The sequence below is a fragment of the Furipterus horrens genome, unplaced genomic scaffold (assembly GCF_987537825.1).
Source record: "Furipterus horrens unplaced genomic scaffold, mFurHor1.1.pri manual_scaffold_10, whole genome shotgun sequence".
Taxonomy (NCBI): domain Eukaryota; kingdom Metazoa; phylum Chordata; class Mammalia; order Chiroptera; family Furipteridae; genus Furipterus; species Furipterus horrens.
Genome location: NW_028327180.1, coordinates 77,347,062 through 77,373,061, shown reverse-complemented (window position 1 = coordinate 77,373,061; position 26,000 = coordinate 77,347,062). Strand labels below are relative to the sequence as shown.

General features: G+C 53.5%; 1 protein-coding gene across 1 annotated transcript in view; it reads left to right on the top strand.

Moving 5' to 3' along the window:
- Positions 1–551: 551 nt before the first annotated feature.
- The window catches only part of TGFBI (transforming growth factor beta induced), a 31,124-nt gene continuing 5,675 nt past the window's right edge, over positions 552–26,000 (top strand). Inside the window, exons 1-12 of the mRNA XM_090288286.1 lie at positions 552–744; positions 5,083–5,181; positions 14,909–14,973; positions 16,214–16,374; positions 16,702–16,866; positions 17,103–17,249; positions 19,189–19,330; positions 21,807–22,019; positions 22,795–22,932; positions 23,489–23,634; positions 24,384–24,520; positions 25,282–25,412. Of these exons, the coding sequence (XP_090144412.1) occupies positions 611–744; positions 5,083–5,181; positions 14,909–14,973; positions 16,214–16,374; positions 16,702–16,866; positions 17,103–17,249; positions 19,189–19,330; positions 21,807–22,019; positions 22,795–22,932; positions 23,489–23,634; positions 24,384–24,520; positions 25,282–25,412 (1,678 nt within the window). The 5' untranslated portion in view covers positions 552–610. The remainder of the gene's footprint in view (positions 745–5,082; positions 5,182–14,908; positions 14,974–16,213; positions 16,375–16,701; positions 16,867–17,102; positions 17,250–19,188; positions 19,331–21,806; positions 22,020–22,794; positions 22,933–23,488; positions 23,635–24,383; positions 24,521–25,281; positions 25,413–26,000) is intronic.

Below are 26,000 nucleotides of genomic sequence, written 5' to 3'. Positions count from 1 at the left end.
GTTTACTGGTTCTGGGCTCCTCCAGGGCAGAAATCTTTGTAGCATCCACCTGGCCGTAGGGCCACACAGATATTTATCGAAAGAGAGGACGAGGCACGGAGGGGACGGACCGCACCCTTCTGCAGGGTCTCCAAGAGTAGTTTACATTCTTAGAGCTTCTGTCAATCATAAGATTTAGTCCTTTTCTACCTTTCCATGAGCAAGTCTGGGGGACAGAGGGGCGCTCCTGGAATGCAGAGGCAAGTCTGCCGGGGAGACTGTCATGGGGCGCAGCCTTGCCTCTTCCCACTTCAGCAGGGTTTTGTAGCCTCAAGACCAGCGAAGGATTTCAAGTCCAGGCCTGGCAGAATCCAGCAGGGAGTGAGGAGTGCGAAGGGGTTTCGCACAGCTGCCCCTCTTGCAGCCTCTTTGCCAGGACCTGTAGCCTCGGTGCCAGGACGCAGCCCTGGGAGGGGCGGGAGAACGGGGCGGCGGGCAGGAGCCGGGGGGCGGGGAGGCATCAGGGCTCCCGCCCTCCGCCCGCCCCTCCCGCCCGCTTATTAGCCGGCTGCTGCGGAGGCGCCCTCACTGCCCACAGTCCGCTCGCCATCGCTCCGCCTGTCCTCGTTCCATGGCGCTCCTTGTGCGACTCCTGCCCCTCACCCTGGCCTTGGCCCTGGGTCCCTCTGCCACCCTGACGGGCCCCGCCAAGTCGCCTTACCAGCTGGTGCTGCAGCACAGCCGGCTCCGGGGCCGGCAGCACGGGTAAGCCTGTCGCCCGCTGGGGTGGCGTTGGGAGGGGCTGGGGGGCGCCCGGACAAAGCCAGCAGCGTGGGCTCTCCCTCAGAGGGACCAGCCTGCATGAAGTTGAGAGAGGGAGGGGACAGCCAGCAGCAGAAACTTCCTAAAGGAAGGGGGTGGGAGAGCCGACCAGCGACCCCATCCAGGCTCAGGCCAAGAGCAGGAGACCACCCCACTCCTGCTTTCCGCTTCTCCTCCCCGCAAACAGGAGAAAAGGGGAGTTGGCAGTTCAGCCAAGAGCCACCGTGGGAAGTTGACCAGGGCAAAGAGGAAGCCCACCCAGCAGTCCAGCCAGGTCCTTGTCCAGCACCCCCAGACGTGGCACTGGGGTCATCCAAGCTGGTAGCATCCAAGGCCCCAGGTGCCCACCACCTGGCACTAGACAGGGCTTTCTGGGCACAGCCAGGGCCATAAAGGCAGTGTGGCTTCTCCTCCCCTGCGAAATGAAGAGCAGAATTCCATGGCCTCACATCCACTGCACCGATGGGGAAACTGAGTCTGGGGGGACATACTATATTCCCATGATCTCTCAAAACAGTAGCTATGTTTGTAAATGTGGGGCATTATAATTGCAACTATTCCTTAGGGGTGTATCTGCATAAGAAGATGTGTTGGCTTTAGAAGGTAAAACAGGCCAGAGGTGGGCAATACATCGCAAATCAGGCCATCCTGCTCACACATGGCCAGGCTTCGCTACGGCTTCCAGCCTGCCTGGCTGCAGCAGCTCCTTTCTTACCACCTGGTGAAACTGCATGTGGGTGGAGTCATGTAGCTTCCCACATGCCACTGGATCCAGGCATTGGCACCCAGGTAGAGTCCAGACCACCACATGACTGAGGCGGTCTGTACTTAGATTGAAACTCGCGTTAGGAGTGACTGGCATTGACTTCATAGGACTTTACAGAGCTCTGACTCCCACCCAGGATTGCAGTGGGCTTCAATGCTGTTTCCTTATTACCTCTCCTGTGGCCATACGCCCTCATTTGGCCTTTTAGGTGTCCACGCCTGCAGGGATTGGGGCTGCTGACAGGGACCCTGACTGCTCTGCAGAGTGGAATCAAGCCGGGCCCTGCCGTAGACCCATGTGCCCTCCTAGAGCTAGGAGAGCACCAGGGTGCCCTGGGGCCTTTAGGGAAGTGGGAGAATCACCTCTGACTTAGGCTGGCACAAAAGGGTTGGGGCACAGGTCACAAAGATGAGGGGGACATGAGGCACAAAAGTCCAGCTAGAAGCAATTGGCATTTTCAGTCTCTGCCCAGCTCACCTTTACGCCTCTGCCTGTCTTGCAAATGAAGCGTGTTATAGTATCTGTCTGGAGGTTTGTGTGACTTCTGTGTCTTAGTCACTAGGTAAGGAGAAGCCCCCTGGAGCCCCCTGTAGCACTGTCACCACAGTGAAACAGAGGTGTTGATAGGGTTCCACCAAGAACAGTCTCTACAGCAAACCTCCTTCCCATCAGAGCACAGAAGAGACACTAACCAGCCTGAAAACGGGGCTTTTTTTTTTTTTTTAATGCAAATGCTCTTTATTATCAATTTCAGGAATTAGATCAACTTTTGCTCCACACCCCTCCCCCAATACTCCTGCAGGTGAACCCTCTTGATTAGCTTCTTGAGGTGCAGTTGGAAAGGCCTGTAGTGATCTGCGATGGGCAGAATGGTCTGAGAAATCACATGTGCAACCACCCCCACCCCACCCCCGTAAAGTCTAGATGCTCAGGCAGATGAACTGTGACAAAATGGCTATAGGCACAATTGTGTTGACTCTGATCTAACTGTCCCTGAAAACACCACAGGGCTGTCTGCCTGATACATGGGTGTGGCGCCCTGTGCAAAACGGATATCGCTGTTCAGGTTCCAGCCCTTCATTCAAAGTGAAAACTGGTGAAAAGGGAAGAAAAAATCTCTGCTGTCTTAGAGAACTGCTGAGCTCCAGGGTGTGTCCCGCCTCTGTGCCGCCCTGTGGTACCCCTGCATGACTCTGTTGTAGCCACTGCTCGTGTTCCCATTTTACAGATGGAGAAAGTGCAGCTCAGTGAGGTGGAATGACAGTCCAGACGCAGAACGCTGCTGGGAGAACGGTGACTGTGATGTGGTCTCTTACTCCTGGCTGTGTCTGTGTTGCAATAGGGAAGGAAAAAATAATACTGAAAGAGAAGTAAAAATGCAATCACACTTCCGAATAACACAAACCAAAACTGGACTGATTTTCCTGAAGCACTTGATTTTCAAGTCCAAGTTGAACAGCAGAGCCCAGAAATGGCTTGCTCATTTTGATTACACTTCGGCATCAGTACCTGTGTGCACAGCCTAGCCCTCTGCTCCTGTGTGACCCCCAGCCTTTGCCTCTGTCTCAAAAGGAAACTCACTCTGTAGAGGAATGTTGGAGCTCATTCACAAGAGACTTGCTGAAGATTTGCCAGTCGCCTACGGGGAGTTGCAGGGATTTCGACAGTAATTGTTTCCTGCTTGGTTAGATAGGACTTCGGAGGTTGAACACCTAGGGCTGGAGTGTGGCCAGCAGGAACTGTCCAGGGGCTAACTGGGGACTGTTGTAACCTGTGAGTCACAGACAGCAAACAGGAGCAAGGTGGCCTCTTGTTTGAATCCTCTGGGAGCTGGGGGCATTGGGCCAGATGGAGCCAGGACTGAGAGGACATGGGCTCTCCTCCCCGCCAGCCTGCAGTTCCCTCTCCAGCCCTGGCTTCTCTAGCCCTCGGGTTCTTCCATTGGCCTGGTAATATTTACTGTGCCTCTTTGGCCTGCTCACCTTTGCCTACTGAACCTCTGGACAAGAAGTGACAGCCACATGGGCAGAGAAAGGGTCACCATGCTCTGTCAACCCGTAACCTGGGGGTGGCATGTGTAGGCCTCACTGCATTATCAGTGCCTTCCTGAAAAATACTATGCACATCAAATGATGCCTGTTGATTGCATTTTAAAATAACAGAGGAACTGATGTGAAAAAATGATACCAGAACTTCTCTGGGCCCAGGGCTGGTGTGGAAGCTCTCAGACTCTTTGCTTTGCCGTCCTCTGACTTGGGATTCAGCTGCATGAACTGCCTGCCTCCCGCTCAGGACAAGTGCCTCCCAGGGGTCACCACGCAGCCACAGCTACCTCCTTTCCCCAGGAGCCTGATGAAGCTCCTGCTACCACATGGCCAGGGTGTGGTTTGGGTTAGGACTTGGTACACCAGAATGAAACACACATAAACAGAGCCCCTGGCTCTGGGAAAGAAGGCTTCTTGGCACAACCCCAGGGCATTTGCCCTCCGCTTTTCCACAGAGTTCCTGAGGATCCTTCTGACCTGGGTGGCCCAGGGAACAGTATTTTCATTCTGTTCGTTCAAGTTCATTCCAGGCTGCTCCTTCCCCTTGGCCCAATGCTGGGCGCCGTCTAGAACAGAAAAGAAAGAATGAGGCAGAACTGCTGCCCTTCCAGTTCTTTGGAAGGTAGGGAAGAGAGGAGACACACATCCTGGTCAGCTCTAGAATTCTGTTTGGTACCCAGGGTCAAGCAAGGGCTGTGTTCCAGGTCAGAGGTAGACAGAAGAGGGTCATCTGGGGCACCAGAAGGCTTTCTGGGGGAAGTGGACTTGTGCTGGGGCCTAAGCGACTGAGAATTCAGTGGGAGAGCGTCTCATCTGAAGGTCCTGCCGGCAGTAGGCCGTGCCCTCTAGTTTCTAGGGTGGCACTTGGATAGCTGTGTTTGGGAACCAGGCAGCTGGTTCAGAGACGCAGAGAATGTCTGTGTGTGGAGCTGCCTGAGAGGCGCAGGGACCCAGACCTCGGCCTCCCCTCCGGACGGTAGGGCTGCCAGTGTGCGCTGGGACGCCAGCTGAGAGCCTGTGGATGCGTTGGCTCAGGGTGGGGTGGAGAAGCAAAGGCAGGCTGGGGAATCCTCAGAGAGTCGCTTTATTTACTTAGCAAATGCATACCTGTTACTTAGCTAGTTACCTCAGTTAGTAACAACATGCAATCTAAAACTTTTAAGGTGCTTCTACTTTCACTTACCAAATGTCCACGTCGAAGAAGGATACTTACACAAAGAAACTATGTCCCTCCCTGTGTGATAAACTTTGGCAGTTTTCAGTTTGGAGGGAAACTTCTGGGAGGATGATGGAAATCCAGGTCAGGAGGATCGACACCTGCCCCAAGCCACCCGCTGATACCAACACTGAAAAGACTGTATCTTCTATGTATCTAGAATGTTCTGATGTGCCAGGAGGGCTCCCATGTGGGAAGGATGGAGGTGGGTGGACGTGCTGATCCTCTTGCTAACACTGCGGTTTGCTTGGCAGCCCCAACGTGTGTGCTGTGCAGAAGCTCATCGGCACCAACAAGAAGTACTTCACCAACTGCAAGCAGTGGTACCAGAGGAAAATCTGTGGCAAATCTACGTGAGTATGTGTGACCACCCAAGACCGCCAGGCACTGAGGAGGCTGGGCTCTTGTCTGCCCGCTGCTGGGGCCCCCAGACCTGGGCCAGCCTTTGGGAAGGTCAGGCTGCCGGCGGAGCCGTGTAGTGCAGCTGCGTGTGCAGACATGCCTGGGAGTGGCGGGTTAGTAAGCGGGCCAGTTTTGTTTTGCATTTTCAAGGCTCCTGATGAGACTTGGATACCTTTTTCAGGGCTGATTTGAGATTACAAGAAGCATGAAATGTGTTGTTCATGTATGTGTGCGTTTCTTTATGCTCACTAAATGATACAAATATTAACATTATGGAGAAGCTGTCCACCTCTGGAAAACCCCCTGGCGAACTTATACCCCTCCCTGGTCTGCAGTGCTGAGGCAAACACTCAGAAAGACTTAGAGTGCCTGGAAATGGGCACATTACCAGTCAGCAAGGCATATTCAGAACATAGGCTGAGACTCCCTGATTCAAAACCCTGGCTTTTCCACTTCCCAGGGCAAGTTACTTCACCTGCAGCCCTCAGCTAACGCATCTGTAAAATGGAAAGAACAATAGGACAAACTTGCAGGCTTGTTATGAGGACTGAATGAAATAGCGCCTGTGAGAGGCTCCTTGCTCCTCTTATTACCCCCAGACCTTGCAAATTTAGGCTGCACAAAACAGAGGTGAGGGTGCCAGTGAGCTGTGGGCCAGTGTGGCTACGGCGGCACCCGTTGGTGTCCCGCCAGCAAGCAGGGCGGCGCATCCACCAGCCACCTGCTGCCTGGTGCGAACAGGGCAGCGTGCATGTTCTAACAGAAGCCCATGGAAACCTAATCTGTCTGGGCGCCGACCGTCAGCACATCTCGAAGCTGGCTCTCTCCTACAGACAGGAACATGTGCTACGTGAAGCCTCTGGAGCCACTGGGGAGGGCCTGACCCTCCTCTTGTCTGCATGCTGGAGGCTTATGAGACTCCAAGCTACTGCCTTGAACACTTTCCCATGTTTGGGGTTCTGAAAAGCATGACTTGTGACCCTGCTTTTGAGCAGATACAGTGGTCCCTCTCTATATCGCGGTTCACTTATTGCGGCCTCACTGTATCGCGGGATTTTTAAAAATATTACATTTAATTATTTATCGTGGATTTTTCACTACTTCGCGGGATTTTGCAGTGCTGTATACATATGTTGTTAAAGTTACATAGGTTTAAGAGTAGAATATGTTTAAGAACATAAGTAGTGTTTATAAAAGTGTGGGAAAGGTTAATAAGGGAGTGGGAAAGGTTAATAGGGACTAGGAACAGTTTCTAAGCGTGTGGGAAGGGTTTATAAAGCCTTAAAATATATATAAATACTAAAATAAATGTAAAGTTCCTACTTTGCGGATTTTCACCTATCGCGGGGGGTCTAGAATGTAATACCTGCGATAAGTGAGGGAATACTGTATCTCCTTCCATTTCATAACCAACTGAAGGAAAGTGAAATGCTCTTTCTTTAAAATGTACATGGAAATAAATATCCCAATTGTGGTCCTTATTATGGTAGTCAATTATCCATCCTAGTATGAATCAGGGAAGTTAGGGATCATGGCAGAGCTGGGGAGAGACCAGCAGCCCCCTGGGAGCCTGTCAAGGGCAGATGTGTAACAGCTGGCTCCCCGCTTGCCCAAGCCGAACTTCAAAGCTAAGGCTTGCGTGAGCTAAGAGGACATACCTCCCAGATTCACGAACAAACACCCAGGGATAATTCTTGCTGCTGTGGACAAGAGAGATTATGCCGATTCTGGATCACAGATCCTTTCATGGTGCTCAAGTTAAAAAGGAAAAGCAAAACACCCGGCTGGGTGGCTCAGTCGGATGGAGCATTGTCCTGTACACCAAAAGTATGCAGTTTCGATTTCCAGTCAGGGCGCATGCCTAGGTTGTGGGTTTGATCCCCAGTCAGAGAACATATGGGAGGCCAACTGATCAATGTTTCTCTCTCACATCAATGTTTCTCTCTCTCTTCCTCTCTAAAATTAATAAGCATATCCTCAGGTGAGGATTAAGGAAAAAAAAAAAAGAATACCTTTAGTACTCTGATTTTTCCCATGTGCATATATTATGCACTCAAATAAACAATTACTTAAACACCAAGCCAAGCCCCATATAATTGCTTCTTGGAAGGCAACCAAGGCGTCAGTAGTAAGCAGCAGACAGCTGTTCCACATGTCAGAACCATGGGCTTCAAAGAACTCTACCTTTGTGTTAGCACAGGTTTCCCTAAAAAGGGGACCAGCTTGGGATGTCAAGCTGGCAATGGAGTGGCATTGGCCGTGGTATTCCAAGTGGCCCTGTGGCGAGGCCTTTGCCTGAGTAGTTAACAGTAGCTTGGTGACGTTCCACAGCAGTTCCCAAGCTGGCGCTGCTGTTGCTGGTGAGTCGTCCTGGCTAATTGGCTCTTGTGCCCGCGTCCTTCTCCATCTGTGCTGGGACAAGGCACAGGCGGCAGAGCACCGTGCCGGCAATGTCCTGATGACCCAGTCTTCCCCTCCAGGCGGGCCTGGCTTTGCGAGGGCGGCCATGCCGTGGTGCAGCCCCTCACACCGGTGCCTGCAGAGCCTCCCGGGCACTGGGAGGAGGGATAGGAGGGTGGGGTGTGGGTGCAGAAAGTGCAGCGTGCAGTGGAGTCAAGCAGAGCCCCGTGCCAGGGCCCAGCCATCACCCTGGCCTCACGGAACCAGGGGGGCCATAGGCACACTCAGCTCTTCAATGTGGCCATGGCTTTGGGTAGCTTCAAAAGAGGAAACGAGGATAGAAAAACATGGGTTGATACAAAACTTCATGGTCTGGGACAAGAGAGTCCCTTCCTGGAACATCATGTGTGTGTCGGGAAGGTGGAGCTGAGTTGGTAGAGGTCCAGAGAACCCTGGTACAGAAAGGGGAAGCAGTCGTCCTTTGTCCCCAAGAGAGCTAAGAAAGAGCAGCCTTGACACTCACTGGTATACCCAGGACCGAGCCCCGTGTCCAAGCTACCATCTGACCCCCAGGAATTGAGTGCCGTTGGGTGGTCAGGAAGGGAACGGGAGAGAGAGCTTTGCTAGCTGGAGTTGATGTTGTCCTGGCGAAAATGGGTCCCTATGTACATTAATCTGGGTGAGGACTAGTCTGGGAAATGGGGAGCATGGGGTGGTGGGAGCCGAGGACTGTCTCAGAAAGGGCCACCTTGGGCAGTGGGAACTTTCTCAGCAAGACTCCAGGGAAGGGACTGGAGCAGAAGTGTTGTCACAGGGAAGGGGCAGCACAGGTCACCAGGGGGTCCAAGGCCAAGGAGTACTTGAACTTGAAAACAGGCAACACCAAGCACCAGTGGGTGTGTGGGTGTATTTGTGTGTGTGTGTATGTGTGTGGACTTTGTAGAGACCCAGAGCTTGGATCCACCTCCATGGAGGGAGGGAGGGGATATGCCACGCTTAGCACTCCCCCCAAGGGACACTACATTGTCCTCAGACAATAACTTTTCTGCTTTTTCTGGAGTCTTTGGTGCTATTTGTCAAGACAACATGTGGATTTTATTACCGGAAGAGGTTACCAGTAGGCTTTAGTGACTTGAGTGAGTTTTATTACTTGGAAATTTAAGTTAGTTTTTATTTCAGATCCTAAAGAGCACCAGAGTAACGCAATAGTTAGTGAAACAGAGAGCGTTATGAGGGAGCCGGCATCTCACTCTGATTTTAGGCCCCAGTCTGGTCAGCAACCATGACATTTTTACACATAGGAAATCGTGGTCAGAAGCCTTGCTGCCTCCCAAGAGGCCCCCTTTGTGCAAACCCTGGTGAGAGGGAGACCTAGTTAACAGCCAGGTCAGAGCTGATGTCAACAGGGCTGTCATAGCCATTGTAGGAGCTCAGACAACATTAACGTGGCACCTGGAGGCCAGCGGGAGCTGGCGGGTTGGAGTGGCAGCTGTCCATTCCAGAAGCCTTGAAGTTGTTTCATGAGCAACACACTTCACAAGTGCAATAGCCCTTCCCCAGAGCCAAGATGAGCTGGCAGGACACTCCCTTTTCTTGAGAAGCAGGCAGTGCTTTGCCCAAGGGCTGAAGTATTAATACTGCTTTGGCACTGCATCAAAGCTGAGAAATTTGCCTCTTAGCAAAGCCAGTCGGTGGACGGTTGAGCTGCTCATCAGTTGGCAGGGCTGTTTCCAGGAGGTCTCATTCTGGCAGGGCAGCCAGGGACATTGCAGTGCAGCTGAAGAACAGCCTCCTTGTCTTCCTTCCCTGTAGCCCATAACTTTGGTCCCAAGAGGAAAAAGAAAAGGATGGTGAGGAGCCATCAAGGGAAGCCAGGCTGTCCCTAGACCCACACCAGCACCTCCTTCCCTGTCCTGCCAGCTGGGACTCATGGATGAGATGCTCTGAAATAACTGAAATTTGGCATACACCCAACATCAGGAGCTCCCCAAACATCTCTGTTGTGCAGGGCTTCCTGAGGGTTCTGTCCCATTCTACAAGCTCCTAGGAGGCAGCTTAGCTGACATGGAATTTTGTTCTATTGAGTATTTTCATGAATCCATGTATCATGTGGGATAAGGCCCTGTGGTGGACCCCTAAAGATGTCCATAACCTAATCCCTGAACCTGTGAACATTTCCCTTCCAAGGCAAAAGAAACTGCGGATATGATTAATTTAACCCTTTGAGTGCCAATGTTGCTGTGAACGACGCTGACAAATTTTCCCAAAAGTGCCAGCGTTGTTCGCAGTGACTCTTTTTTTCAATGGCTATAAATGTAAATAACAATGGAATAATTCGTATTTTATGTTTTGTTCTCTCTTTTTGTACCTCAGGTTATATATTAATATAACTTTTTCTCATGTTGATCCAAATTCCGAATTACTCATGGCACTCAGAGGGTTAAGGATCTCAAGAGGAAGAGGTTATCCAGCATTATTGGATGAGTCCAATGTAATCTTAAGGGTCCTTATAAGGGGGAAGCCGGAGGGTCAGAGTCAGAGAAGGACATGTGACAATGAAAGCTGAAGTTGGAGTGATGCAGCCACAAGCCAAGAAATTCAGGCAGCCTCTAGAAGCTGCAAAAGATAAAGAACGGATTCTTCCCTAGAGCCTCCTGAAAGAATGCAGCCTTTGATTAATTAGGCCAATTTCTGACTCCAGAGTTACAAGATGATAAACTTGTGTTGTGCTATTTTAAGCTACTAAAATTGTGAAAATTTGTTACAGCAGCAATAAGGAACTAATGCAGGCCCTAGCTGGTAAGTTGTATAGATGTGTTATGGTAAATTTATTACAATGTTATTTGATCAGTGGTCTCATGTAGGACATTACTTTTAGTGAAATTATTCACCTAACTTCAATTTTAAAGTTTATACCTGGAGTTTTTAAAGAAGAAGCTCAACAACTGAGCACTTAGTAAATACCAAGCATCTGTTAAGTGACTTCTCTGTGTAAGCTCCTTAAGTTCTTACAAACACCCTATCAGATCATTATGGTCATTAGCCTGTTTACAGAGGGGCAGACTGAGGCTCAGAAAGCCTAAGCACCCTGCTAGTCAGTGTGGGAGGTCTGCCGCTCTGCTCTGCTGCCCCCAGGGAGAAGGAAGCCTAGCGGCTAATGCCAGTGACCCACAAGTGAGCAGCCGTGTCAGGTCTGGGTGAGCTGCTCCAGATTGCTGTCTACAGCCCGCAGCCTGTGACTCTGGGCCCCAGGGAGAGGCCCTTCCCAGGCTCAACAGAGGCCACTTGGCCCAGAGTCACCAGCCTTCTCCTGTTTGCTCATCCCCAGTCTGGTGTCATTCTAATTCCCTGCTACTAGGGGCCTCCCCAACACCCCTAGTGAGGTGATGAAGGGCATGGGAACAGAGGAGACGCAGCCAGCATGCAGGAGCCCCCCAGATGCCCTCACATCGCACACGGGGCGCAAGGAGAGAACATAACTACACTCTCTGAAGACGGTCTCAGCACTAACCAAGCTGTGCCCTGGTGAACGGCGTAGTGGTGGGGTCTCTGGGGATGGACAGTAGGTTAAAACAAGCCCGTTTTCACTAGTGGGCTCAACATTTGGATGTTCTACTGGGAGGCTCGAGAAAGCTAGGCTGTGTTTCCAAGGCCAGCAGTGCAGAAAATGAACCTGTCTAGGCAGCCAGTCTGTGGGACATGTGGATGTCTAGACACCATGGGTCTGTGTTTGCTCTGTGATCCCTCTTGGAAATCATGACACACTGAATAGTTTACCTTCTGTCACAGGAAACCGGCTCTCAGCATCTGTTCCTTGCTCTACCTGCATCCAAAGTCTAGTTCATCTCTAGGGTATTTACAGCCGCAACAGCCAGCCAGAAGCATGAAGCATACTTGGGCGAGAGTGATTGTTTTAACTTTTTATGTTAACTCCTTGGAAAATTATTTGGGGAGAGAAACACCAATAATTCTCCCTAAATTGAATCATGAGTGAAAATTCTGGAGGGGACCGGAGGGGAGCTTCCTGAGCTTCTCTATTCTTAGACCTTGGATTGACACTGTCTTTTTACCCTCCCCGAGTGGACTTCACAAATCAGGCACCTTCCCTCACTTTCTTTCTCAAATTGTTCTTCTGGCCAGGGAAGCTGGGACAAAAGCTTAGTGTCTCAGTGCCCTCGAGGACATGCTTTTTCTGACCTGAGGCCTTTACTTATTGGACTGTGTCAAGCCCCGGGGAGCCAGGTGCCTTTCATTAGAACAGCTTTTGCTGATGGGATTCGGTTCTAAGACCAACAAATTGGTCCTCTCTGTAGAGGGAAGCCAGACTCTGGAGAGACACAGGCGGGGGCTCCCTGCGGTCTCCATCATTTGCTGCCTTCATCCTAGAGAGGGGGCATTAGGCCTGCGACCCTGTGGTCACCCCCAGCCCTGTCTCCCCACAGCGCGGTGTTCTCCCCAGGGCCGGGCTGCACCCTGGGCTGAGAACAGAGACTGCCTGCCCAGAAAGATTCGGTCAGGATGGTCTCAATGGGCTGTGTTCTCGGTGCTCAGTTTCCAGCTGTTCTCTGCTGTTCAGTGGCCGTGCAGATGGGTCCAAGGAGAGCAGGCATTTTGGGGGCTGTTAGCAGAAGGGAAACCGCCAGCTGTGGGAGCCATTCAGCCCATAGGGCTGCTGGGCTCAGACTGAGAGGCTTGGCTTACTCCCGCTCGCCTTAGGAGCGCCCGGGTTGCTGGACTGGGCAGCAGGAGGGCGGGGTGGGAGAGGTTATCAGGGCGAGAGGGGTAGGAGGAAGCCTCCTGGCAGAGGACCAGGAAGAAGCCTTCAGCTGGGGCCCTGAGCCCCTGCTGGGGGAGTTGTGCTGGGGAACTCGGGTGCAGAGAGCACACCTCGAGAGGCACTGTGAATGCTGACGAGGGGTCGCTATGATCACGTTGGAGAAAACACGTGTGTCAGCCTGCTTTCCCCCCGATACGTGCACTGTCCAGAGCAATGGGAAAAGCACTGGACTTGATGGAATTCGGGGAGAGTCCTAGATCTGCCCCTCCCTGGCTGTGATCTTAAGAAACTCCTTTGTCCCTCAGAGCCCTTGCAGCTTTCTAATTCCCTCCTAAGTGTCCTGCTCACTGAGACTTTCCTGCGTAGCGCTGCCCCTCCTCCCTAGCCCTCCCTGTCTCCTGTGTCATTCTCACCACTCCCCCCTCCACACTTGGCCACAGGAACCAGTCTACACTTGGAGGGTTGGTTTTCTTTTGTCCTCAGTGAAATCCTGATGAGGTTACGTGAGCTGTTGAGCTGTCTTGTGGTTTTGGGGATGGAGCTCAGGTGCTAACACCCTGGAACAAGAGTCTTTTTTCTGGTGAGTCACATGGCTTACCAGGGCTAGCGTGGCCAGGGCTTCAAGGCATGGAGTATGTAGCACCTGTGTATACAGAAGTCCCCAGAAATAAGGCAGGCTTTGAGGAGAAGACCCATCCTCCAGCTGTGCTTCTCCAACTTCATGGAATGTCACCCAGGCACTTTTGGGAAGAAACTACATTTTAGGGGACTTGACCTAAGCCCCCCTCCCTCCCCCAGCCACAGAGCCCTGGTATTTGTCAGAGCAAGACTGGGATCCCACGCGTGGTCATTCATCCCTGGTCCTGTGGGCCCAAGGCTTGGAGCTCTCCCTGGGTTTAGCTGGGAACAGCTGGCTCTCTCCTTTGAGTCTCTCTGCCCACTAGAAATAATCCTGCTGACCAGAATTGTGAGTGTGAGGTTGGAAGGAACCTTCAAGATCATCCAGTTTAACTTCATCCCATTTTATAGATCAGAGAAAGGATGGTCTTGAAAGGTCACCTTGTTAGTTACTGATGTATCACACACTAGGTCTCCTAATTCTTGTACTTACTCTGTTATGCTACACTGCCTTCGAAAGGCTGATCATCAGTGAAAATTTATTTTAGTTTCTGAAGATAAAATTGTGGATTAGTCAAGTAGAGTCCTGAAACCACCAGCCTGTTTAGCCCTTACAAGTACAGGGATGAAAGTTTAGAAAGGAACAGGATGGAGGAGGGCTGGGGACAAGGAGGATGAGAAAGGCCGAAAGATGAAGAAAACAAGACAAAGAAGAGTACACATGGCTTGTCACTCCTCAGCCATATCCTGATGGGGGGAGGCGGTAGCGTTTCTGGCAGCCTGAGAATCCTAGCCAGTCCGGCTCAGAAACACCACCTTGGGTCACGGATGGACCAGGTTTCCTTTTCTCATGGTTCACCAGGGCTTCCCTGAGATGATTCCAGTGGAATTTTTAGTAAGAGCAGGATGGCAGAGCTCATTGAGAGTACTGTCCCCCACGGCAAAGCCCTATGTCTTCCCCATCTGCCTGCCTCTTCTGGTGATGTCACCCACTAGCCCGTGAGAGCCTGGTGGGGAGCAGGTCCATGGCGAACCCCGTAAAACCAGCTGCAATTAAAGTCTGAGTTCCTACTGTCCCAAAGGGCATGTCCATGTGTAGGAAAGGCAGGCGAGGACCTGGCTGCTTGCATCTGGCTCCTGGGCTGCCAGGGAGGCGCTGTGTTCATACTGCCAGTAGGGGGCGTGGCTTGAGGGGGTAAAGGGAGCGAAATAGATGGTGACGGAAGATGATTGACTTTGGGTGGTGGGCACACAACGTCACATACAGGAGGAGTGGCAAGCTCCTTGCCAATGAGAGGCACAAACATAACTTCGTGAATGATCTCCGTTCACAGGGCATTTTACCTGCCATTTCCATCAGAGAAGGAAAACTCTGACTCCAAAAAACCTCCGCTGCCTTGCGGCATACCTCTTCAGGGGAAAGGCTAAGGGAGTAAACCCCGACAGAAAATCCGGAGCCGGAGTCCCTAAGGCGGTTTGACATTGTAGTCAATACCGGCAACTCCTGCGGCGCACCTGAACCCAAGCTGTATTGACTCCGTCTTTCCCTTGGACCCTTCAGCTGCGAAGAGAGGGGGGGTCTGCTGCATGGGCAACAGCAGACCCTCCATATTACCCTGCCCAGGCTCTGTAGCTTCAGCGTCATCACAAGATGTCGATTCAACACGGGAGGAAACAGATACCATGTCACTCCCGAGTCGGACTGCACAGCCATTCTCGGCGGTGCAGATGGACTCTTAAGAAGCTACACCATCGTCTCTCGAGACGGACGGCTGCCGACCCCTCTCTTTCTTGTCAACGGAGGCCATTCTTCCCAGGGAGAGGACTTGCCGTGGGAAGGAGGGCAGCCCTGTGTAATGCTGCCTGTGTGTGTCTCGTTGCAGAGTCATCAGCTATGAGTGCTGTCCTGGCTACGAAAGGGTCCCAGGAGAGAAGGGCTGTCCAGCAGGTGAGTGGGCGAGGCCTTGCCTGTCGGTGCGGATGGAGGGCAGAGGTGGCAGCAGAGTCTGAATGGGGCCCAAGGCAGGAGACTGTGCAGACCTCCCCCCATGTGCCTCTGGCCTCTAGGCTCCATGTGAGGACCAGTGGAAATGGACGCTGGAGACTCCTTCCTGTTCAAGCTGACCCCTTAACGAGTGGGTGGAACGGGCTCCAGTTCTGACCAGCCCATGCTGTTAGGCTCAGACCTTGTTGGCTCTGGCTGGGAGTGACTCTAAACACAGCCAGTGTTTCTGACCAGCCGTGCTAGAGAGCAGATGGGACAGGCGTGGCTCCAGCTGGGCTGGGAACACCAAGCCACCCCCACCTTGCTCGGTGGAAACTTGGCCCACTGGAGTTCCACAGGCAGGGGAGTGGGAGGCCAGGCGGGCTTATCCCCAGTCAGCCAAGGGTGCCACAAACGGCCACAGGAGGCCAAGGGCTGCGTGGCACCTGGGAATTTCACCAGAGTCTCCCTGTTAGTTCCCTACACCACCAGGGACTGTGCGGAGGAGACTGTTTCTGTTTTGTTTTGTTTTTTAACTTTGGAATATTTGCTGTTTTATTAGTTGAGAATGTGAAACCAAGACTTAAAAGGAAGGGAGCCAATTTGGTGGGTGCCAAGGTCATGAGGGGGGTGTGGCTGGCACAGGCTGGGCCATGGCATTCCTGGCCCAAGTGAAGGACCGGTGGGAACGCGGAATGGGACAGGAGCAGGACCTCAGAAGGGGAGCTCAGCCTCTGAGCCTGAGGCTCACGCCCTGTGATATGAACTGTAAGCTCACTGTGTGAGGGGTGACCCTCCTCAGCTACTTGTGATACACAAAGTGCCGCAAAGATCTGTGCAGTTCTTTCATTCTGGGAACTAGTTTCAACAACGAGATAAATCCATCAGACTGGTTTATAATAAGGATATCTATTGCTGGTATACTTCCCCACCTGTATCATCTAAATGTCTGGGGGCTAAAGCTTTGCTCTGATGTGGTTAAAATGATTAAAAATTGCCAAATGGTCAAGTTCAAGTAGGGAGGTGTTGGACCGAGTTATTTTAAGAAGCGTGGCACAAGCTTTGCGCCCCCGCCGGCAGGCACCTCTAGGCTTTTCCACACGCTCCTTCCTGTGCATGTGCCATCCCCGCTCTGTGGCAGGGAAGGTGTGGTCTGGTGGGGTGGCCTCACAGCCTACCCCTTCTCTGTGTTCTGCCCCTGCAGCCCTACCGCTCTCAAACCTTTATGAGACTCTGGGAGTCGTTGGATCGACCACCACCCAGCTGTACACAGACCGTACAGAGAAACTGAGGCCCGAGATGGAAGGGCCCGGCAGCTTCACCATCTTCGCCCCCAGCAACGAGGGCTGGGATTCCTTGTCAGCTGTGAGATGACCTCCTTCTGCCCAGGGGGCTCTTACTCCCCAGAGGGGTGGGCTGGTGGGCATGAAGGACGAGTCTGTAGGGACCTCCCACTGGTTCAGGAAACTTACCCTTAACCTCCGATAAAGCCAGGGAACTCGAGCTAAAATAGGCTTCATCCTGTTCTTCCAGCTGGCCAGGCAGACCCGGGCGTCCTCTAAGGAGGGGTTCTTGGCAGAACGGAGGCCCGGGTTGCTGGGGTTTCAGAGCACCTTAGCCAGGGTAGCGATGACCCATCTCTTGAACCCGGGGTCTGTAGCCCCCTAAATGCCTCCCTGGCCCTCTTCCCAGGAAGTGGTGGACTCCCTGGTGAGCAATGTCAACATTGAGCTGCTGAATGCTCTTCGCTACCACATGGTGAACAGACGGGTCCTGACGGACGAGCTGAAACATGGCCTGGCCCTCACCTCCATGTACCAGAACTCGGACATCCAAATCCACCACTATCCCAATGGGGTAGGTGTCCCCCGTGACATGGCCCTGCCTGTGCCCACAGGCAGCGCTGGGGTCTGAGGCTCGGCCCCGCAGTGACAAGCGGCAGATAAGCCTCTGCCCACTGCACCTGCCTCTCCGTGGGCCTGCGAGTCCCACAGCTTGAGAGCCTGCATGCTGTGCTGTGTCGTCCCTGCCTGGGGCTTCGCGACGACGCTCCTGATGTGTTAACCTCTCCTCCTTGCTCTGTCTCTGGGCAGATTGTGACCGTCAACTGTGCCCGGCTGCTGAAAGCCGACCACCACGCAACCAACGGAGTGGTGCACCTCATTGACAGGGTCATCTCCACCATCACCAACAACATCCAGCAGGTCATCGAGATCGAGGACACCTTCGAGACCCTCCGGGTGAGGCACTGCCCCAGGCCGGGACCTAGCCTACGAAACCTCCTAAGAGGTCCTGCTTCTGCAGGAGGAGCGGGGGGCGTCTCCGTGTCCACGGGCACTCAGGGGGCAGGACGCAAGCACTTCTAAACACCCGTGAATATAGAGAAGCCACTTATCAGACCCTCCGCTTGGCCACAAGGAAACATCACTATCACCAGCCCGTCTTCTCCTGTGTGAAGCTTCCCTTTCCTTGACTCCCCTGGAAAGCTGAGTGGTTTGTGGCTGCAGCAGGTCAGAGTCCTCTGAGTGGCCAGGCGTGCCCTGTGGGTGCCAGAGGTGGGAGGGTGCTTCCTCCCGGGCAGTGATTCCCTCGTGTGGGCCTAGAATCAATGGCCATTCAGGCTGCGTGATCTTCTTGATAACACAGCCCTACCCGGGGACCCCTGCTCCAGCCCCACCCATGTTTCCTTGGGGCCCAGGCCAGCAGAGAGGAGTCCCAGAATACTGTCCCTTCCCCAGTGCCCAGCAGACATTTGTCCTACAACTGGAGTGGCGAGCGGGCATTCCTCTTGGCAACGGCTGCTCAGAGGAAGTGAGCACCGGCTGCTCTGTCAGGGTTTTTGCCCTGATTCAAGGAGAACTTCCTGACCACAAAGGACACCGAGCGGGAGTGGGTGGCTCCTCCCCTGGAGATCTCCAATACACAGAGACAAACACCCCAGGGCCGGGCTGGCACGGAGGTGGCCTCAGGAAGCGGCTCTGGAAGGCCCCAGTGACCCCTCTACTTTCCTTCTGGGTCACTCACTGGTCAGGAGTCTGCCTGGGAGTGATGTCCCCAGAGAGTGGGTAGAGCCCCTTTTGAGTAACATCGTTTGATCCCCACCGAGGGACCTCCTCTTACTGTTTAGGTTTGGTAAATATTCCTTCCTTGCTTCTCCCTCATGCCCACCTTTTCTTCTGCAAACACATGTTTAAGCACTTGCTACTTTTCAGCCATTGTACTACATGCCAGGGGTAGCGATGTGAACAAGATGCACACATTTCTGTCTTCAGTGGCATGTATATTCTTTCTAGGGAGACAGACGGGACACAAACGAGGTTCCCATAGAGTGTGCTAAGGGTGGGAAGTGAAGAAGTGGCGAGCAGAGGAGGCTAGGTGGGACCGGATGGTCAGGGAAGGTCCCTGTGGAAGAAGGGACTTTGAGCTGAGGCCTGAAGGATGGGAATGGCCAGTTATACAAAACGTGTCTTCAAAAGCCCAGCAGGCAGAGGGGAAGGCAGAGTAAACAAGAGCCATGGCTCAGAGGCAAGCAGGAGGTCAGTGGGGCCAGAGTGAAGACAACCAAGGAGAGGGGGCCTGGCCGGGGGTGGGGGAAGCTCCTTTGGGGCCTTGCAGACCTGGCAACGGAGTGTGGCTTCACCCTGAGAGCAGTGGGAAGCCATTTATGCTCTTTGATCATTCCGGCTGCTCTGTGATAAGGGGGGACATGACCCTTACACTCATGGGGCTCACTCAAGTCATCATGACCAATAGCCATTTAATTGCAGCATGAGAAGGGCAGCAACTCTGCAGGTATGTGTGACACACTCATTTCTGTGGGGACAGCGGCAGGGTGAGGTGGGGGTAGGAGGCAATGTCACATTGGCTACCTAGAGAAATGGGCCAAAGAAGGACAAGGAATCAGAGACACAAAGCTGGGGGAAGGGCAGGATGGCGGGCTGGAGGTAGGAGGGGAGAAGGCGCATGAAGTCACTGAGAGGTGGCCAGAGTGGCTGTGGCTCAGGCTGGGCAAGGCCCGGGCTGCCGTGGTGACAAGGGAGCTCTTATTCGGCCTGTCTTTTCATCTTGGGCTTCCGCAGAAGCCTGGGGGCCTCTGAGGGAGGCCTGGCAAGGCTGTGTGTGTCTGCAGAGATCCCCAGAGCCTTCAGGGAGCGCTCCGGCCTCTCCTCTCCCCCACAGGCTGCCGTGGCTGCCTCGGGCCTCAGCACCCTGCTGGAAGGCGATGGCCAGTACACCCTCCTGGCCCCCACCAATGAGGCCTTTGAGAAAATTCCTGCTGAGACTTTGAACCGCATCCTGGGTGACCCGGAGGCCTTGCGAGGTGAGCACCACTGGCTTCTGTTGCTGCCTCCCGGGAGTGGCCCCGCTGAGCCCAAAGCCTGCTCCCACGCACAGTGTTCACACCACCTGCCAACCTGCCCCATTGCTCCCAGCTGGCCCTGTCTGCAGAGGCCAGAGCAGAGCCTTGGTCAGAGGGCTGCCTGCAGACTCTGCCACCTTTGCCCAGGGACACAGGTGGGCCAGGGAGGGAGACAGAGCTGGAGGCCAAAGCAGGTCCAGGCCAGACGCAGGGAGGATTAGAGGCCTCAGTGATCAAAACCAGAGCAAGGCTGCCACGTGGGCAGCAGCCTGGCGCTTTGGGGTCGGGGTGGCCGGTCCTGGCATCCTTGAAATAGAATCATCATGCTGACCCAGGAACTCTTCCCATGTCTGGCCAGGGGTGTCATGAATAATCCAGGATAATAGTTAAAAACCAGTAACTGTCTGCTCTGGACTCCTCCTTGCTGGGTCATTCCTCGCCTCTGTAGTGAGCCTCGAAGTTAGGGACTGCATTGATTATTGCTGGAGGAGAGGGAAGGATCAAGCATGTGAGGAGATTAGGAGGGGAGACCAGGCTCTGTGCCACCGCCACCCTGTCCTCTTCAGCTCCAGGACCTCTGAGTTGCTGACCGGTGATCCCTGAGTCCCCTGCAAATGGGAGTAGGCCTCAGGTCCCCTGTGTACCCCAGCCACACCTATTCCTCCCAGATGTAATCCACCTTTTAAATGTACTATCTACAATGCTTGGTGCATTTCTAACACTATAAATGCAAAAGGTTCTCTTTGTAGCCATGCGGGGACAGGAATGGGCACATGGTTAAATGCACAGATGGGGATCTTCTGTGTCCAGATGTGCTGCCTCTGTGTGTCAGGCCTGAGCCAGGAACTGGGTCACAAAAGTGAACACGATATAGCCTTTTCTGAAAGGATGTTTAAGGCTAGTGGGGATGACAAGCTTAAAAGCAGGTTGCAGTGACAGAGATATTGAACGTGAGGGCAGGACACAGGTGGGGCACATGCAGCCTGAGGGGTCTGGAAGGCTTCCTGGAGGAGGTGAGATGTTGGTGCATCTCAGCATAGTTAGCTTTCCATTTAGAACTATGTTTTCCTTGAAACATGTTTGCACAGAGCACACTTTTATCTTGTAGATATCAAAACTACTTATTATAAAGTGAAAAAGCCAACCCCTAATTTATCCTTTAGGCACATCTGCCTTTTCTGCTGAGTAACCCATTTGTGCCAAGCCACAGCCCTCTGTGAGGGGTGGGCTGGCAACTGGAAGGCAGAGACCACAGTTCACCCCACAGTGTCCTGTTGTTCCTAGCGTGTTGGCAGATCAGTGAGAAGCGGTCCCAGGCTGGCGTGCCCCGTTGGAAGACTGGCTTCCAGCCCTGGCCCTGCTTACCCAACAAGTGGCCCTAGCAGGTCACCTACCCCACCCCTGCTTTCAGTTTCCCTCCTCGGGAAGCTCAGTCCCCAGGGCCTCATTCCCATGGTGACCTTGCCGTCCTCTCTCTTCCCTGCTGGCTGAATCTGGTCAGTGCTGGCTTTCAATTCCCCTGACACTTCTGCAGGCACCCATGGCTCTGCAGGGCCTCGGAGCTTCCTCCTGCCGTGGCAGCGCAGTTTTGGTTCCCACACTCAGACAAACTAAGACTCACCCCTGCGGTGAGAACAGGACAAAAGCCTTGGCGACTTTGGTGAGCAGCAGTCCCAGAACCTGCTCTACCTGGCCAGGGCTGGGACACATCCCCCGTGTCTGCACCTGACAGCTTCCTCGGGCTCCCAGCCCCTGTCTGGCCTCTAAAGCAGCACTTGGACAGTAACTAATTGATTATATTTATGATCTATGGGTGGGGTAAGTGGGGTGGCAAAGACCTTACTGGTTACCATTCCCAACCCCTAAGACAGCCTGGCAACTAGCAGACCTCTGGGTAAAATGTATAAAAGCAAATAAAATGTGCAAATAATTCATAACCTCATTTGCTACAGTTTCCATCTTTTCCTACCACATTTTACATTTTTATTGAGGTTACTAGATAAAAAATCCCAGGGTAAACTCATTTGAGTTTTTCCCCTACCCCTGAAGTTCAGGTACTAATAAGGTAATTGCAAACATCAATGGGGCTTCTACTCTGTTGGCACCATGCTGGGTGCTTCCCATTCAGAGTTTCATCCTCACCCCAGTCCTGGGAGGTGAATGCCCTGCTCACCTCCGCTTGACTGATGAAGCTGAGCTCTGAGGGCGCAATGACTTGCCTTAGGTCCCATAGTTGCTAAGTAGCTGAGCTGGGACTCAAATTTGGGCCATCTGACCACAGAGTGCCAGCTAGTTTTAGAGGGACAGCAGGCAAGAGGAGAGGCCGATCCAGGCCATGCGGTGCCCCGGCCTCATCTGAAGGTCAGCGCTGGAGAGGACAGAAGCCTCAGAGCCACGGGCAGGCTGCACTGACCCCGCTGTGTGCTTCGGCCCCCAGATCTGCTGAACAACCACATCCTGAAGTCCGCCCTGTGTGCCGAAGCCATTGTTGCGGGGCTGTCCCTGGAGACCTTGCAGGGCACCACGCTGGAGGTGGGCTGCAGCGGTGACATGCTCACCATCAACGGGAAGCCCATCATCTCCCAAAAAGACATCCTGGCCACCAACGGTGTGATCCACTCCATCGACGAGCTGCTCATCCCAGACTCAGGTAAGCTAGGTCTCGGGATCTCAGTCCTGCCAGGCCCCCTGTCCCCTCTGCCATCCGTGGTGGTGGGGCGGGGGAGTCCAGGGATCTTTGGGGCTGGTTCCCCTCCTACACCCAGCTCACAGCCTCTGAGAAGAGAAGGCTGGGCACCCAGTGGGTCAGCCAGACTGGGGAGAATCCTGAGCTACAGGCCTGGAGGCAGTGGAAAGCCATAGGAGGCACCTGGGGAGACAGCGATTGGGTCACAGGATCCTTTCAGAAGAGCTGCCCACTTGAGTTGGGCACAGAGGGCCACTGCTGTCCCAATAGTGCACAAGCATCCAGCATCGGTGACCCTGGGAGAAATGACCGAATGGACTACGGCTTGGGTTTCATTCAGCATCCTAGCCCCATTTTGGAATTCCAGGGAGGTCCATGTCCTATGAGTGAAGAATTTTGAAGGAAAAACCAGATAGAAGAAAACTCTTTCCATGGGTGTGGCCAGAAGCCATGACAGAGGCAGTGCTGCCTTTGTCCCTGGCATGAGACGGTGCCCTGACCGAGGGCTGGGCAGCAGCTGACCTCTGCCCCGCTGCACCTCACCTCGTTTCCTGACCAGGGAGGTCTTCTGGGGACCTCTCCCCTGATGACACAAGCCCGCAGTGCCCCTGCAGTGTTTAGAAGCATTGTTGACTCACAAGGTGACATTCCTACTGATATATGTCATGCTCTAGGGTGGATGAATGATAAATGAAAACAGCATTTTCAACTTTTGAACCCACTTTCTCCTTCCCTGTAGCCAAGACACTGTTTGAGTTAGCTGCGGAGTCCGACGTTTCTACCACCATTGACCTTTTAAGACAAGCGGGCCTCAGCACGCATCTCTCTGGAAATGAGCGGCTGACTCTCCTGGCCCCCCTGAATTCCGTCTTCAAAGGTAACATAGGGGGGCATCCCTGTGAGTGTGTTACTGGGGGCAGCTGCCCCACTGCTGTCACCGCCCTGATTTATAGACCCTGCAGAACTTTAGCGTTCCCACCTAGCTCAACCAAAAGCAGATGCGACTTCACTAGGAGTTCAGGACCACTGCTGTTTTCTTTGGCAGAGCAGAAGATGCATTTGGGCTCTGGCCCTCAGAACTCAAGAGTTTGCATCCACTGGGGGAGCAGAGCACCCTGCTGCCTCTTTATGTGCAGGTCAATGCCAAAGTGATAGGCACTCAGAGTGGATGCCGCCAAGTTGTGGCCATGGGGAAGGTGGAGACCGGCGGCCGGATGTGTCCGTGCCTTCTCCTCCCTCTTAGGGCAAAACTCCAAACCCCCTCGATTATCTGGACCTTCAAGTGTTTTTTCCAATTCACAGAAGGTGCCAGATGTTAAAGAATGTTACAGCCTCACTTGCTTTCTCAATCTCTGTCTCCCAAGTCAAGGAGAGCCTCTTTTCTCTTCCCTTCCGGGGCATGCCCCTGGGCCTGACCGCACCTCCTCTTGCAGATGGAACCCCTCGCATTGATGCCCGTACAAAGAATTTGCTTCTGAACCACATGGTTAAAGACCAGCTGGCCTCCAAGTATCTGTACCACGGGCAGACCCTGGACACTCTGGGCGGCAAAAAACTGCGAGTTTTTGTTTATCGTAATGTAAGTTCTGGGTCCTCAATCATGCTCTTTCTTTTCTCAGTTTTGAGAAATAGAAGCTGTATTTGTGTAAAAAAAAAAAATAGGGAAGGAAGGAATTCCTGCAAAGTATATCTGACATCAAAGGATCATATAAGCCTTTGCAGAAGGGTTGGAGTCTCTTTCTCTGGAGGCCCTCAGGGGTAAACTGCACAGCTGTCTGGCCTGGCTTGGGGTGCAGCAGCCCACCAGAACACAGTGATGGACGGAGGGCGGAGGCACACAGATCTGAATCCTTCTGAGCTTATGTGAAGAGAAGCCCCCTGGACCAAAGGTCCAAAGGTTCTCTTCTCTCCTTTCCTGTCTCTTCTCTCTCCTCAAACCCAGCAGTTGCCCTGGAATATCAGGCAGGAAGCACAAGACAGCACAGCTCTTTCTCGAGAGCAGCTAGTGCCATTTGACCAAAGATGGCTGACATCTGTTAAATAAATCAAGCAATAGCCTTGACCTATTTATCTGATCATTGTCAATGGACCTTACGTGCATCCTGATAGTCTCATTGTGGAGCCTCCGTGTGACTTTACTGGGGCCTTTGTCCTTAAGGAACACCATTTTTATGTTTTTGTTTTCTGGAGAAAATACATCATTTTATCCTAGTCATGAAAACCCACCCCAGTACATAGACATCGATGTTTGTGGATGACACCATCAGCACAAAGCGGGGGCTGCTTCCTGGGACGGTCACCTGCCCTCTCTCCGCCCCCCTCATACAGAGCCTGTGCATTGAGAACAGCTGCATCGCTGCCCACGACAAGAGGGGGCGGTACGGGACCCTGTTCACTATGGACCGTGTGCTGACCCCTCCCATGGGGACTGTCATGGACATCCTGAAGGGGGACAATCGCTTCAGGTAACCAGCGCCAGCCCAGGGCGGGGCATCCCCCAAGGGGTCGTGCTGGAGAGATGTTGGGTGCTGGCTATTTGTCAAGGTCTCCCCACCCCGAGCGTCAAAGAACACTAGTGACCTCCCAGGCTTGTGGAAAGGTCAGGGTGACCTTAAAAGCCTCAGCTGAGAACAAGGGTTCCTTCTAGGAGTGTAGCCCTTGCCTCTGTGGGGGCGGAGAGGGGCTGTATTTTTATTTTTCAAGTGCAAGGCCGGCATCGTGCCCTACATTTGAAGTCCTGGGTAGGCCGAGAGCGCCTGGTTTTGAGTGTGGTGTCCACTAGTTGCACTTGAAGATTTCTTGCCACTCCTTCTCCGGCCCCGTGTCAGTTTCCTGGCCCGTTTTCTCCATTTATGACCTCCTCACTCACCGCCAGGTGCTGTAACATGGAGTGTTTCCTGTTACTGGGTTCAGCCACCTGTGCAAGAGCCTGGGAGACCTCCCCTCTGCTCACTCTGGAATCACTTGCCCAGGGCCCAGTGGTTCAGCCCGGCTCTGGGTCCACTGTGCTGCTGGCCTCTTCCTTCCTCCTTCCCTCTCTGGCCTCTGACTTCTGGCCGTTTAACTGCGCTTAGCATTTAAGGAGAGAAGACACAGACTGCAGTTGCCCCTCCGTGCACAGAGTGGGGGTGGGGGGACTCCCAGTGCTCTGGGCTCCGGCTGCCCGCAGTCGTGTGGGGCAGTGACAGCCCCCAGCAGGTGACACTTTCTGTGCGTGTGCCCACAGCATGCTGGTCGCCGCTATCCAGACTGCAGGGCTGACGGAGACACTGAACCGGGATGGGGTCTACACAGTCTTTGCGCCCACGGATGAAGCTTTCAAAGCCATGTCCTCAGAAGAGCGGAACACGCTTTTGGGTAAAGACCAGCTTAAGTCCATGTTGCAGCTTTTCTAAAGTCACTGCGCAAGTCAGGGTCCCCGCAGGGAAGAATTGGCACATTCCAGAGGCTTGGACTGAAAGCAATGTGATGATGAGACTGTTGGCAGACGTACGGGCCGGATTCAGGATCTAGCAAAGGGTGATGGCACCCAGGGACAGACAGCCATGGGAAGCCTTTACCACCCCAGGCCTGGGGTGGGTGGGGTGGGTGGGCAGAGAGAGCTGGACGAGGGGCTCAGAACAGCAGCCAAAGCCACAAACAGCTGCCGTTGGAACCAGGGTCACCACGGGCCTCAGGCCCGCTCTCCTCCTACATGCCCACCGCCTGCCTGGCCGCCTGTCGGCTGGTTGCAGGAGCTGAATGAGCGAGCCCAGAAGACACACTTCACAGTGGCCAGCCGAGCTGGCACCAAACAAGGCAGAGAAGAGCAGAGAGGACTGCCGGGTTGGTAACAGCCAGCCCGGTCACCAAGACGTGGCTTCCCCTCAGGACCTGTGATAATGAAGCTTTCAACCTGCATCAAATGTCCCTCGGGATAAAAGCTGTACTGAGAAGCTGGTCATG